General features: G+C 43.7%; 1 protein-coding gene across 1 annotated transcript; it reads left to right on the top strand.

The window, feature by feature from the left end:
- Positions 1 to 3,536: 3,536 nt before the first annotated feature.
- LOC148144502 (putative G protein-coupled receptor 139) lies at positions 3,537 to 7,164 on the top strand. Its single transcript, XM_087974785.1, has 2 exons — positions 3,537 to 3,669; positions 6,278 to 7,164. Exons 1-2 carry the CDS (start codon positions 3,537 to 3,539, stop codon positions 7,162 to 7,164), a joined length of 1,020 nt encoding a protein of 339 aa, XP_087830911.1.
- The last annotated feature ends 7,285 nt before the right edge of the window (positions 7,165 to 14,449 follow it).

Below are 14,449 nucleotides of genomic sequence, written 5' to 3'. Positions count from 1 at the left end.
TCAGCCATACCGACCAAGTTTCACAAACTGAACTGCTCTCCAAGTCTGCATTTGGCCTGTATCCCTCGAAACGTCATTTAACTGGTACAACTGTACCTAGATCTGCAACGTCCTTATTAAATCTGTCTCCTTGCAAATTAAAAACTTGCCCAATAATTTTGAGCTCCCGTACCCCTCGGAGAAAGTTCTTTTCTGTTTAATCTAAGGATGCCACTTGTTATTTTATAAACCTCGACAAGGTCACCCCTCAATCTCTTGGCTGGAGTGAAGAAGGTTCCAGCTTATACAGCCCCTCCTTATACCTGAAACCCTCCAGTACTGGTACATGCAGATAAATACTTTCTCAACCTTCTCTAACTTAATGTTATTTTTTCCTGTTACAGGGCAACCAGAACTATACATAGTGCGCCAGAAGTGGCCTAACCGACATCCTGTACAACCTAAAAAAGACGTCATTATCCTAGACTCAATGGTATGGGCAATAAAGGCAAGTGTTCGAAACGCCTTCTTACCCACCCGTCAGCCTGTGATGCAGATTTCACAGAACGGTGTCCCTGAAACCCTCAGTCTCTCTATTCGACAACATTGACCACGGCTCTACCGCACAGTGCACAAGTCACAGATGTCATTGACTGTCTGGAATATTCACAGGAATTGATAGAAGTTGACATGATAGCAACGCTTTCGAGTAATTTGGACAGAGACGTGAACAGGCATACAGTCGACATATGGAGAATGTACAACACCTGAAAATCACTGCTATGGGCAGATGCACAAAGGGGAAATCACATTAATCAGGAGCGGGGAGCAAAAGATGGGAAGTAGGCACAGAAAAAAACCCACTGAGGTCTCACGTCGTAGGATGATATGATCACAACATGCAACTGAGAAATGATAGCATATAACAAGCTTTTCAGACAACATATCAGTACTGGCCATGATGTTATTCTAAAATCATCCCTTCTGCCTTCATTTGGTCTGCATCCACGCATTCTCTGCCTATTCATGTGTCTATCTAAATGCCTTTAAAATGTTGCTATCATACCTGCTCATTCCACTTCCAGTGACAATGCATTCCAGGCACCTACTGTCTTGAGTGTTGAAAACTTGCCTCGCACAACGCACTTAAAGTTTCCACCTCCAGTAGTAATGCATTCTGGACACATACGATCTTAAGTTTTGAAAACTTTCCTCGCACATCTCGTTTAAACTTTGCATCTCCTATCTTAAAACTATGTCCCTAATCTTTGACATTTCCACCCTGTGGAGACTCTGACTATCCTCTTTATTCATGCCTCTCAGAATTTTAAATGCTTCCATCTAGTCACCAGCTCAGCTTCTGAAGCTCTAACGAAACAAACCAAGTTTTTCCAAAATCTCGCTACAGGTAAAATACTTCAATCCAGGCAACGTTCTGCTTACCTCTTCCGCATTCTCTGCAAAGTCTTCACATCCTTCCTATTGTCCAGTGAGCAGAAATGTGCAACGTTACTCCAGATGGGGCCTAATCAAAGTCTAACACATTGCAACATGACTTGCAACTATTATACACAATACCCCGAACTTTGACGGCAAGCATGCCATATGCTTTCTTTACAAGCTTATCCATGACGAAGGAGGAAACTTAGTCCATAAATGCTCCTCAGTGTCCGGCCATTTGCAGTGTACTTCCCTTGTGCGTTTCCAAATGCGAGTCAATCCTGCCATGAGGAATCTTCTCCCCTAACTTCACTCGCACAGAAGTAAGACACAGTGACCTATAATTTCCTCAATTATGTCTGTCACACTTCATAAACAAACGACAAACATTACCTGTTCTCCACTCTTTCAGCTTCTCTCCTGTGACTAAAGATCTGACAAAGCCTCAATATCTTCCTGGTCACTTGAATCGCTGAATATTCTGGGCTGCAACCCGCCACACTCTAGGGCGAGAAATCCCTTTTTTTTTCAGACAGCCAAAACTGCCATCTTCTTTAAATTGATTTGCCCCAGAATATCCACGTATTCTTGCCGAATGTAGCCACCATTCTCTTTTATGAAAACTGACGTGAATATTCATTCAGTAACTCATCCACTTCCTCCAGTTCCACAAATAAATTCCCGACTTTGTCCTTGAGTGTTTCCCCAGTTACCTTCTTACTCCATCGTCATCACGTGCGATGCAACTGCACATATTCACAAGAATTCAGACAATTACACTCGCACTCACTCACACACACTCACTGACACACACGTACATGCTCACAATAGCAAGAACAATTACACTCACATTCTGGCATTCACTGATACAATCACACTCACGTTGACGTTCACACAGAAACACGAACAATTACACACTCGCTCACTCAATTGCACACACGTACGGAAAACAATTGCATTCGTACTCACACTGACTGACACATTCAGAGTAGCACTGGTAATTGCATTCACGCACTCACTAATGGCAGACACAAAAGCACACACAATTGTCCTCACACTCTCACTCATTGATACATTCGGTTACACTTCCACTCTTACTTATACTCACTCACTGATATTCACTCTAACACATAAACATGGATGTTTACATTTTTGTTCACAAATGAACATTAAATGACTGCACGGATACTTTGGGAAAATCATCATGAGTTTATTGTACAAGTGAACATGAACCTTTTAAGCAGCTGAAGCCCTTTCCTGAGAATATACTAAAAGACGTTATGTGCATGTTTTTGTGAGAGTGTTGGTTTGAATGTGCCTGTGGGTGTGTATCTGTAGATACGCGTATCTCCATATATGTTAAGTTATGTGTGTAAAACCTTTGGGTGAGTCATATACTTGGACCGCTGCAGTCCATGTGTTGAAAGCAGAAACCAAACTAACCTTCAGGAATGAAATCCCAGTGACAGTGAAGGAGTGGCGATACACAGGTATTTCCAAGACAGGATGGTGAGTGGTTCAGAGGATAACTTTCGTGGGGGTGTTGTTACATGTAACAGCTGCCCCTTCTCCTTCCACTTCTCATCCTAGTCGCACGCCAGCACCTTCTCTTCGGGATAACTAGGAGAGTATGACAAATGCTGGGCCCAGCCAGCGAAACCCCAAATCTGATAAATGATTTTAAAAGAAAACAACACAACAGTTCTTTAACAAACAAGATGTGTAATTTATAATTCTCCAGCACTCTGAATGCACTCATGTATCAAACAATAGTTGAAACGTGATGGCCAATGCCTCTGCCCTTGCCCCCACCCACTTCCTCGTTCACCCACATACGTGGCGCTGAGACTGGTCAAATGTTCCTTTTTTTAGTGATGCAGAGACCTGTTGGACTGAAAGAGGTTAATTCAAACTATTTGTTTTGCATCACTCATTGAAGTCAATCTCCACGGATCCTCGCTGTGTCCCTTGAAGCCTCTCTTCTCCTTTATTAGTAAACGGCGCCTTACAGCGTGTTATCCGGCTGTGTCAGCTGGAGTGCCAACTCCCTCACTAACAGAGGAACAACATTTCCAGAGACTGGGAGTGATCAAACTCTGACGGAGGTCAGTATAACAATGGATCGAAGCTTCTACCATGGACTTTACTGGATTTCCCAGGGCTGGATATCTCTACCATCTCGAATTCAGGACGTGCTTTGGATTATTCAAGGCGTCTACTATCCTATTCTAGCTGTCGTTGGCGTTCCTGGTATGTATCTGGTGAGGCCACAATATCCACTGAGGGCACTTTATAAGTATGACGTTCAATTCCACTCACCCTGCTATAGGAAGGATGTTAATAAACTGGAAAGGGCAAAGGAGGTTTGAAATTATGTTATCAAGTCTGGAAGGTTCGAGATAGAGAGAGAGGCTGGATAGACTGCGACATTTTTTCGCTGGAGTGGAGGAGTTTGAGAGATGAGGTCTACAAAACCGCGAGGGTCGCAGATAAAGTGAACAGCCGAGGTCCTTTCTCCGAGGTCGGGGAGTCTAAAGCTAGAGGGCATAGATTTAAGATGGGGGGGGGGGCAGAAATATGAAAGGGACCTGAGGGGCAATGCAGAGAGGGTGGTTCCCTCACAGATCAAGCTGCCAGAGGAAGTGGTGGAAGCTGGTGCAATTACAACATGTAAAATACATTTGAATGGTTACATGGCTCGGAAAGGTTTAGAAGCACTTGGGCCAATTGCAGCCAAATAATATTAGTTCAGTTTGGGAACCTTGTTCAGCATGGATGAGTCAGATGACGGGTTTGTCTTCGTGCTGTGTGATGATGACACTATTTTTGTGCGTCCATCAGTTCTAGGGCAGCCTCTGCCAATACAGGTGCTGTTTTCCCCTTAATAGATTTTCTGAAGAGTCGCATCGCTTTCCCCGAACTAGCCCCGAGCACCATTTCATCGAGATCGACACCTCAGAATGGATAGGAGCTTCGGTCTATTGAATGACTGATCCGATCTCCCACTTCTTGGCTTTTCTCCTCATTTCGTTTTCCTGATTTAAACACTCGCTCTTTCAGCCTCGAGTCAACTTGCGTTCTGGCGATGGCTTTGAGGATTATTAATCTGTAAGTTCCCAGTTAATGTTCTGGGGAAATGGGTCCTAATCCTGACACGGTAGGGAGTTGATTTTGATACGAATACAAATCTGCGTTTGAGAGTTCCTCAATAGCTGAGGAAACGCCCATCAACAAATCTCCGCCCTCCCAGTCTTGTCAAGTCTGAAACCCTCACAACATTGAGGAATGTTTTCACTGTGCAACGTACAATACTACGATTCAAGCAGTGAGTTTTTTTTTCATCTTGGAGAGAGACAATCGCCTGAAGGTGTTTCACCTGAGCTTTGGACATCTTTGAGCCTATGGCGCTTTTCTGAGTGGGTTGATGACCCCGTCATGTTGGTTGCCAGTCTGAAGATGCTGCCAAAGCGTTGCATTCTGTTTTACATTCAGAGAGCCAACATTTTTGCCAGCCCGCCAGAGAAAGTCAGGTTCACCGTAGGCTCACTCCTTCCTTCTTCATGCCTGCAGTCACGGGTCTTTTGGTAATCCACATTATAATCGTTATTTGATAACACTGGAGAGGAGGCGGGATGTAGACCGGCCTAGAGAGATTCAGTGATGAGGACGGATTGGATAGACTGGGGTCTGTGCAAACTGAGATGTATAAGATATAAGTAGTGTAGACAGGAAGAAACCTTTCTCCTTGTCGGAGGGATCAATGAACAGGCGGCACAGATTAAGATTAGGGGCATAAAGTTCAGAGCAGGGAGGTAAGGAATAATGAGGGTTTTGACAATGTGGAACTCAGTGTCTGCAAGAGGCAGAAATCCTCATCATATTAGAGAACTAATTGTGATGCCAAAGCAGACTATGCCATGAGCCAAGGACTAGGGATTATGATTAGAATTGTTCAGTGGCTGTTTTAGGCTGCATCGACTCAATGGCCAGAAGGGCCTTTTTCTGAGCTGGTAGACCACTGTGACCATAACGAGTGCAGTTGTGCAAGTGTGGTGGATTCGGAAAAGAGAGAAGTCAGCCATCTTAAGTTGTAACGTGGAAGGGAAATGTTTTAGCAGGATGAAGCATGGGGGTGCATTAGTATCAATATCTCACGTCAAGGAGGTGAAATCCGACACTACTTATTAGGAGATTTTTTTTAATCCTAGGGATTAAAGTGATCAAAGGACAGTTCTGTCGTCCTTTTGTTTGGGAGAGAGGATTGTTCAGCTAATGGAAGCAGAGGGTCGGAATAAATGCGTCCTTCTCTGGACGGCGAAATGTAGCGTCTGGGTTGCCGCAGGGTTCATTTCTGGGATCTCAATTACTGAGAATTGAAATAAGTGATCTGCAATGACAGACAGAGTGTAACATAGCAATATTCACGGATAATACTAAAATGGATGGGGAAGCAGGCAGTGATGAGGAGATAGACAGTTTATACATTGATATTGATAGGCTCGGAGAATGAGACAGCATGTGGCAGTTGGAGTTTAATATGGACAAGTGCGAGGTTGTCCATGTTGGCCAGCAAGATGAAAGGGCAAATTCTTATTTAGATCAGAATCAAGTTCACGGTGCGAGAATGCATAGGGATGTGGGTGTCCTTGTGAATGAATCACAGAAAGTGTGAAGGCAAGTACAGCATATTATAGGAAAGGCAAAGGAAACTCTGCCATTTATTGCAATAGACCGGGTTACATATATAAAGAAGTGTTGTTACACTCATGTAAGGTGTTCGTCAAACTAGACCTAACGTACTGTATCAAGTTTTGTGTCCCTCGTGTGCAATTTTATAGGTTATTTTCCTTTCCCACAGTTAACATACTAACGGTAGTGATCCTATCTCGCAAAAAGTGTGGCCTCTCCAAATGTGTCAACTGTTACCTGATGGCCATGGCGGTGACAGATCTACTGGTCATTATCATCGACTTGATATTAAGACAAATACCAATCGTTTACTATGTCTATTTTGTCTTCCTGTATTCGGTCCACGTGTGCAACATCCACGCCGTCCTGCTTTATGCAGTCACTGACTGCTCTGTCTGGTTCACCGTCACTTTCACCTTCGATCGATTTTTGGCCATTTGTTGCCAGAAGCTCAAAAGCAAATATTGCAATGAGAAAACAGTACCTGTGTTTCTAGGAACAGTGATTGTACTGAGTTGTTTAAATAATACTTTCTGGTATTTTATGCTGACAGATCAGTATTGGCTAATAAACAGGCCATGGTTTTGTCGTGTCACAAATGATGTTCAGGAATCTCAGTTCTGGGTCATACTCGAGTTTCTCCATTACATTCTCACTCCAGCTCTCCCGTTCGTCCTGATTCTGCTGCTCAATGTTTTCACCATCCGACACATTCTCGTGAGCAGCAGAGCCCGCGGGAGACTCATTCACCAGAGTGCCAGAGACCCAGAAATGGAGAGTCGAAGGAAATCAATCATTTTGCTGTTTTTTATCTCAGCAAATTTCATCATTTTGTGGTCAATGATAATGCTGCATTCGATTTGGAACCGAATGTCGCATTTAGGTTATCTGTCTGTTTGGATATACGATTTTGTCCAGGAATTAGGCTTCATGCTACAGCTCCTCAGTTGCTGCACGAACACCATAATTTATGCAGTGACCCAAACGAAGTTCAGAAAGCAATTAAAGAGTGCATTGAAATATCCCTTTACTTCAATTATTCGATGTACTCAATAGTTCTGGGAAAAGAAACTGGGCAACCGAGATGCCAGCAAATTTTTCAATTCATCTCACATTCCCTGTGGGGGTAGCAACATATACCTAAATGATACGAAGTCTAACTGAGGGTTCGGAGTTAAGGTTTGAATCCATTTGCATGATAGCAGACCAACTGGAGAGCTTGTCGTTATTATAGAAGAGATTAAGGTGAAACCAATCTTGACAGTGACTGATTTAAGCTTATTTTCGTGCTAACACAAGCGGGGTGGGAATGGTGAGTGGCTTACATTGATAAGGGTGAGCAAACTGTCCTGCTAAGGTAAAAGAAGTCAGGGTGTGGGGAACGCTCATTGCCTATTCATATGGAAACATTTTCTGCTTAGGATCTAATCTACTGCGGGTATCTGCATCTCCAATTTTACCGACAGTCACTCCCCCATCCCGCTACCAATCTCCAGGTCATCAGAGGTAACATTCATGTTCCAGTTTTATTAAGACATCCTCATTGTGCAAGTTGATGGTCCAGTGATATTAAACTCTAAATCCAGACCAAGGTAATGTTCTTTGGTACTAGGTTCCAGTTAAGAACATAAGACGATTAAATACATAAACAGAAATCAGACCATTCCGTCCATCGGGTCTGCTGTGCTGTTCAGGCATATTTGGAGTCATACAGTCATAGAAATGTTCAGCATGGAAACAGACCCTTCGATCCAACCCGTCCACTCCAACCAGCTATCTTACATTAATTCAATCCCATATGCCAGCAGTTGGCCCATGTCCCTGTAAGCTCTTCCTATTCATGTACCGATCCAGATGTCTTTTAAATGTTGCAATTGTACCAGTCTCCACCACTTCTTTTGGCAACTCATTCCTCACACGCCCTGCTCTTTGCCTGAAAAAGTTGCCCCTTAGATCCCTTTTTAATCTTTATCCCCTCACCAAAAGCATATTCCCTCTCGTTCTGAACAGCCTAAATCCAGGGAAACGACCTTGCCTATTTAGCCCATCCACGCCCCTCATGATTTTATAAACTCTATAAGATTGATAAATTTCTCAACCACCTTCCTCCATCTTCTCCCCATAACCTTTGATCCGTTCAGCAATCAAAAACCTGTGTATCTCTGTCTTAAATATACTCAATGATCTGGCGTCCACAAGCTTCAGGGCCGATACGTTCCATAGATTCACGACCCTCTGACTTATGATGCTTCTCCTCATCTCCGTTCTCAAGGTCCTCTTTTTTACTCTAAGGCTGCGCCAAGGCAAAGGATAGAATTTGAAATTAATTCCTTTTAAAAACCTGGAATTAAGACTGTAATGATGACCAAAACATCGTTGACGATACGAAAATCCCATTTTGTTCAATAAGGTCCATTCGGGGGAGAGACTGCCATCTCTACCTGATCTGGCGTCCATGTGACTCCAGTCCGACAGCAATGTCTCTTAATTGCCCTCTGGTCTATTATAGATGAACAAGATAATGGCACAAGCCAGCGATGCCCTCATCCAGTGAATGATAAAAAACAAATTTCAGTCCGCTCAACCGCTTGCAATAGCCCACTGGGAAAGACACGATAAATGATGAGCTGCCTTCGAACATATAGCATATATCAGTACATCACAAGAATGGACCTTCGGCCCATGATATTGAGCTGATTGTAACGCCAAAATAAACTCTTCCTTTCTGCCATCTCATGGTCAATCCCCTCCACCCCTTGCTTGTTCATGTGCTGATCAAAAAGCCTCTTAGACTCCCCTTTCGCATCTGCTTCCAGTATGATGCATGGCAGTGCATTTCATGAACCTATCACTCTGTGTAAAAAACGTGCCCCTCATATGTCCATTGAACCTTGAACATTTCGGTTAAATTCATGTCGCCTAATATTATACATTTAATTTCTGGGATAAGGATTCCGATTGTCAAACCTATATGTGAATGCCATAACTTTATAGATTTCTACAAAGTGTCAACTCACCCTCTGCTGTTCCAGACAAGCAGCCCAAGTTGGTCTGGCCTCTCGTTTTACCATCTAATTCAGCCAGCATCCTGGTAAACCTCTTCTGTATGTTGTCCAAAGCCTCCACTTCTTACCTATAATGTGGCGACCAGAATTGAACGCAATGTCTTTAAGTCTCATAAAGCTACGATATTTCTCCCTGGCTTTTGCACTCAATGCCCTGACCAATAAACGGACGCATGTCACATGCTTTTTTCTTATGTTCTTTCCACTGTGTGGCTAATTTGAGGGAGTTATGGACTTGACACTCAAGGCTATTACAAATTAGATTTTATACACCTGAACCAGACTGGGACTGTCCTTGGGGGAGTTTTTGCTACTGCTGTTGGGGCGAGTTTAAATTAACGTGGCAGGGGTCTGTGAACCAGAAGAGAAGACTAGTACACAGTGTGGTGAAAACCAGAGACAGCAGGGATTCGGAACTTAAGGTTAGCATTACCAAGAGGAAGAGTGGGCAGAGAGCAGATGAACGCAAATGGACTGGTGGTCTGAAGTGTTCACGCTTTCTTACAAGGAGTATTGTGGTAAGGTAGACGAACTTTGGGCTTGGATTAGTGCTTTGCATTATGACGTTATTGCGATCACAGCCTCTTGCTTGAAGGAAGGGCATGATTGGCGATTAAATGTTCCAGGATATAGATGCTTCAGACTGGACTTTTTTGCAGATGCGGTGTCAGTCAAGCAGGATCATTTGTCTTGATGATGCCGAGCTTCTTGAGTTCTGTTAAAGCTGAACCCAGCCCTGAATTTGGAGGATATTACATCACACTGTTTCTCAGGTGTAGTGAGAATCTGTGTGATTCTGTATCTACAGATGCAGCGAGAAGTTTCAGCATTCTCGGTATTTGTCTGGGAGCTCCCTGACCCTGGTGAAGCTCAGGCTCGGTGTCAATATGCAGAAATTTGCTGTATAAGTGTTGCTAGACAACACCGTTGATGATGATTTCAATCACATTATTACTTTTTGACAGTTTACTTTTCAGCCATAATTTCCCTTATTGGATTTATTGTGCAGCTTGTGTAAGTACATATGTGGTCATTTTGCACACTGACTGCAGACAGTATAAACACAAGGAGACTGAAACAATGGTCAGTATGTCCAATTGCCCTTCCTCATGTGACTGCTTTAGGCTGAACTGCAGAACACATCATTTCTGATACATAATTGGCTTGGTAACAGGAGACAAAAGGAAGCTATAGATATGTGTTTCCTTTGTTTTCTTCTCAACCTGTAGGTCTGTGGCCAATGATGTTCCAACAGTATCAATGCCGTGACCTTGCCTGTTTGTAATCTGCTTAAGTGATTTGAATGAAAATGTAGTTGGTGCGATCAGTAATTTCCTGATCGTCACACTTATCCCCATTTAGAATCTTATCGCGCCATTATTACGGTAAGGTTGGTCTCCGTCTTTTGCCTAGAAAACTCTCGCCATTTATTTCCAGCGAGCATCTTTGGTGAACAACATTAAAAAAAAGCACTATGCAGCCTTCTTCAGTTCTCATTAACTGTCAATAGACTTGGTATATTAAGTCAATATTTCTCCCGAATTTCTGCATCTTTTTCTGTTCTTAATTCAGACTTCCAGAACGTTCAGAATTTTGATTGCGTTGCCACACTTACAAAGCTGAATCAAGTTTGGAGTGTTCAGTTACGTTTGCTCTATTTATCCACAAGGCGGCGGCTGAGCAACATGTGCTGCAAAATTTCACATCATTTCCAATTCAGCAGCAGATTGTGAATTTCAATTGTCGTTCCAGTGTCCCATTTTCCAAGTGAAATATTGCCAGGATATGAATTTTCTCAGTCTTCACATCGAATGACCTCTCATTGCCCTGTCCGTTTCCTTTGTATCGTCACGGTTTCTCTTACTTCTGGCTACAGTTCTCTGTTTAAATCCTGACCTTACAACTCAAAGTTCAGAGGGGTCTTGAGAATCCACATTATAACGGGGATTTGATAAGTCTGGAGAGGAGGCTGAGGTAGATTTACCAGGATGTTGCCGAGCCTGGGCAGTTTCAGTGATGAGGAGATATTGGATAGATTAAGGTTGTTTTCGTCAGAGCAGAGGACATCGAGAGGAGACATGATTGAGACGCATAAAATGATGATGGATATAGATTGGATAAACAGGAAGAAGGTTTTCCACTCGAAGGAGGCTTTAATGAACGGGGGCATAGATTGAGGGTAAGGAGAAAGAGATTTAGAAGCGGGGATGTAAGGAAAATGGGGGTGGTTGAAATCTAGAACTTATTGCTTGTAAGAGGCAGAAACTCTCATCACATCAAATAAGTGATTGTGATGTCAAAGCAGGCTATACCAATGGGCCAAGGACTGGGAAATTGGATGAGAATTGTTAGGTAAATACTTTTGACTGTTGCGAACTAAATTGGCTGAAGGGCCTTTTTCTGAGCCGGTCGACCACTGCGGCTCCAAAAAGTGTAGTGAAGGAAGTGCGACGAACATGAAAAGACAGAATTCAGCCAACTGTTGGACACTCTCTGCACTGAGGTCTCTGTCTCTTCCTCTCCGATAGTATGCCCTGATGCTAGGAAAGGCGAGTTCTGAGACCGACATAGGGACTGCCACATTCAGCTCCTGATTTGGAGAATCGCTACTCCCAGCTGACAAGAACTGTTTTGCCATCGGTGCCACGTGGTTCCTGAGACTGGAAGTTGGATTTCACTGGGCGTCTCGTCATGTCTAGCGTTTCCAGGTAGGGATAAGGAGGGAGACAGGGAAAGAATGGGGCGGAGAAAGGCAGAGGGAGAGAGAGAGGCTGAGAAAGAGAGAGGGAACTACTGACAGGGATAAAGTGTGAGAGATGGAGAGTGTGGGAGAAGCTGGGAGGGCGTGAAAGAGAGAATCAGAAAAAATGTGGAGACGTAGATAGTGGTTGAAAGTGAAAGAAAGAGAGACATGGAGGGAGGGAGAGCAAGAGGGTGAGAGAGAGAGGGTTCTAAGAACAAATAAAAAGAGGGGGAGAGAGGAAAGGAAATAGGGAGAGAGAGTGCGATGGAGTGGGGCAGAGAGTGACATACAAACAGAGACGGAGAACAAAAGAAAAGGAGAGAGGGTGTGAGGAGAGAGACACAGGGAAAGGGTGAGAGTGAGGGAAGGAGAGAGATTGAAATACGGAGGGGGAAGAATGGACAGTTTTCGAGTGAGGGAGAGAGAGTGAGAGGCAGAGAGAGAAAGGGAGAGATAGACAGAGAGGAAGAGAGAGAGAAAGGGTGACAATGGAAAAGGTAGAGAGGTAGCGGGAGAGAGAGAGGGAGAGAAAGGGGAGACAGAGAAAGCGTGAGACCGTGAGAGACATAGAGAGAAGAGAGAGAGGGGGAGAGACGACGGAGAGAGGGGTGTGAAAGGGAAGGAACGAAAGAGAGCTAGGTAGAGAGAGAGAGAATAACTCACAGCAGCATTAAAGGCAAATACTCACCACACGGACACACCAACACACACACTGATACAACACAGACTCGTAGAGGCCGACCCCGGTATCCACAGAATCAAGTTCTGTGGTTTGGGTTACCCTTGGATTACCATTCCCCGAACATATTATCGGGAACAAGGTACCAGGAGACTGCTGGGAAGGGACATTTCCCATTTAAATGAATGGGTTCGCTCCTATCCGCAGGTTTGGGCTTTGGTGATAGGCCCTGGAACATATCTCCCGCGGGTATGGGGGCAATTGTACACTACACAGCCACAGACGCACACCACACTGAGATAGACTCAGACGCAGGAACACACAAACACTACTGTGGTGTGGAATAATTTGGAATTCCACTAAGTGTTCTCTCAGGGTGAAACGTGCTCATGTACAGAAAAGTGTTTGTTCTCTCCGCAATGTGGAAATGATTTGTCTTTGAGCTACATTCCTGAGATTTTGCACATTTAATAGAGTATTTTCATTTCAACTGTATCCAGGCACTTCAAGAGAACCGTTTTGTAAGGAGACATGATGAACATATGGAAACTTACATTGTGCAATTTGTAGAAAGTGAGGACTGCAGATGCAGGAGAATCTAAGAGTGTGATGCTGGAAAAGCACAGCATTTCGGCAGCATCCGAGGAGCAGGCGAGTCTATGTTTCTGGCATAGGCCATTAATCAGGAATGAGGCTCTACAATTTGTATCATTTTGTACTCTGCACTTTCAATTGATGAGTGAGGAAAGAATTAAAATTTTGCTGAAGCAGTCCAACCACTGGAGTTATTCCTATCCTTCCATTCATATCTCAGAGCAGCTTGGATCAGACAAAAAAAAAACTGCCCTGGGTCTTCAAAGACATTGTTTCAAGAACGAAACGATTGTGCAACCTGATAGATTCACAGGCTTTGATACAGGCTTGTGTAGTGGCATGGGGAGGCCATCAGATGTTGACATTCTATTATATTGAACAAAAGAAGGAGATGCTGAGCCTTTAGTGCATCATTTGTTAATTAATTCATTCATTCAAGCATCCCTCCAGTATAAAGTGTGTCCTGTTGCAGCAAGCAATAAAAAAAACAGACACAAAAACACAGGGACACATATATGGCAACACACATCAACATGATTAGCAACATTTTATCACTCTAAGCACAAGTGGGACAGATAGAGTGAAAGACGAGAGGGCGTTCACCCCATTTCAGTGGATTCACCCCCAAAAGCAAAACAGGCCTCATTGCACAGAGATAGAGACATAGGCATACCATCTGTTTCTCTTTTTCTTTCATTCACCAAGTCTCTTTTATGTATTTTAGTTCCCTCTGGCTCACTTTCAACCGTAATTTCTGCCCACAAAATATTTTGCTCAAAGGTTTGCCCCTCAAATATTGTCACCTCAATGCACATACATCTGCCATTTCCTCGCCTGTGCATTTGTGCCCCTCCAAAACATTGAACCACCACCTTCTTCTCAAATTAGCAACTCCAAACTTTGTACCTTCCTAATTTTCCCATTCACCACAAACTTGTGTCCTCCCAAATACTTGGTCCCCATCCACACCCCCAACACCAAATTTGCAAGACAATTCCAATTTAGCATCACAACCTGCGCCCTGCGGTGGTGGTTAAATTTCCTGGCTGCCACTGTCTCAGCATTTTCGCTTGTTTTGGATTGTCAGAGCGCCGGACGGCACACCGAAGCATGTCAGGAAAACCTGGTGAAGTTAGCAAAGAAGGATACTTTCAAAATGTTCCCACTCCCCAATGTTGGCATCCACTCCCTCAGATTTCTCTACTTCCAAATACTTCGCGCCGCCTCAGTCCCAGTTTGCAACCCCTTTCATATTTGACA

The sequence above is a fragment of the Chiloscyllium plagiosum genome, unplaced genomic scaffold (assembly GCF_037043375.1).
Source record: "Chiloscyllium plagiosum isolate Xiang-an unplaced genomic scaffold, Cpla_swu_hap1 HiC_scaffold_27, whole genome shotgun sequence".
NCBI lineage: Eukaryota > Metazoa > Chordata > Chondrichthyes > Orectolobiformes > Hemiscylliidae > Chiloscyllium > Chiloscyllium plagiosum.
Note: the sequence above shows the minus strand (reverse complement) of the source record. Positions and strands in the feature narration are given on the sequence as shown.

Excerpts from the sequence above, each read along its gene's own strand:
- LOC148144502 (XM_087974785.1), top strand. The coding sequence starts at position 3,537 with ATGGATCGAAGCTTCTACCATGGACTTTACTGGATTTCCCAGGGCTGG. Across the intron at positions 3,670-6,277 it reads AGCTGTCGTTGGCGTTCCTG|TTAACATACTAACGGTAGTG; the intron begins GTATGTATCTGG and ends CCTTTCCCACAG.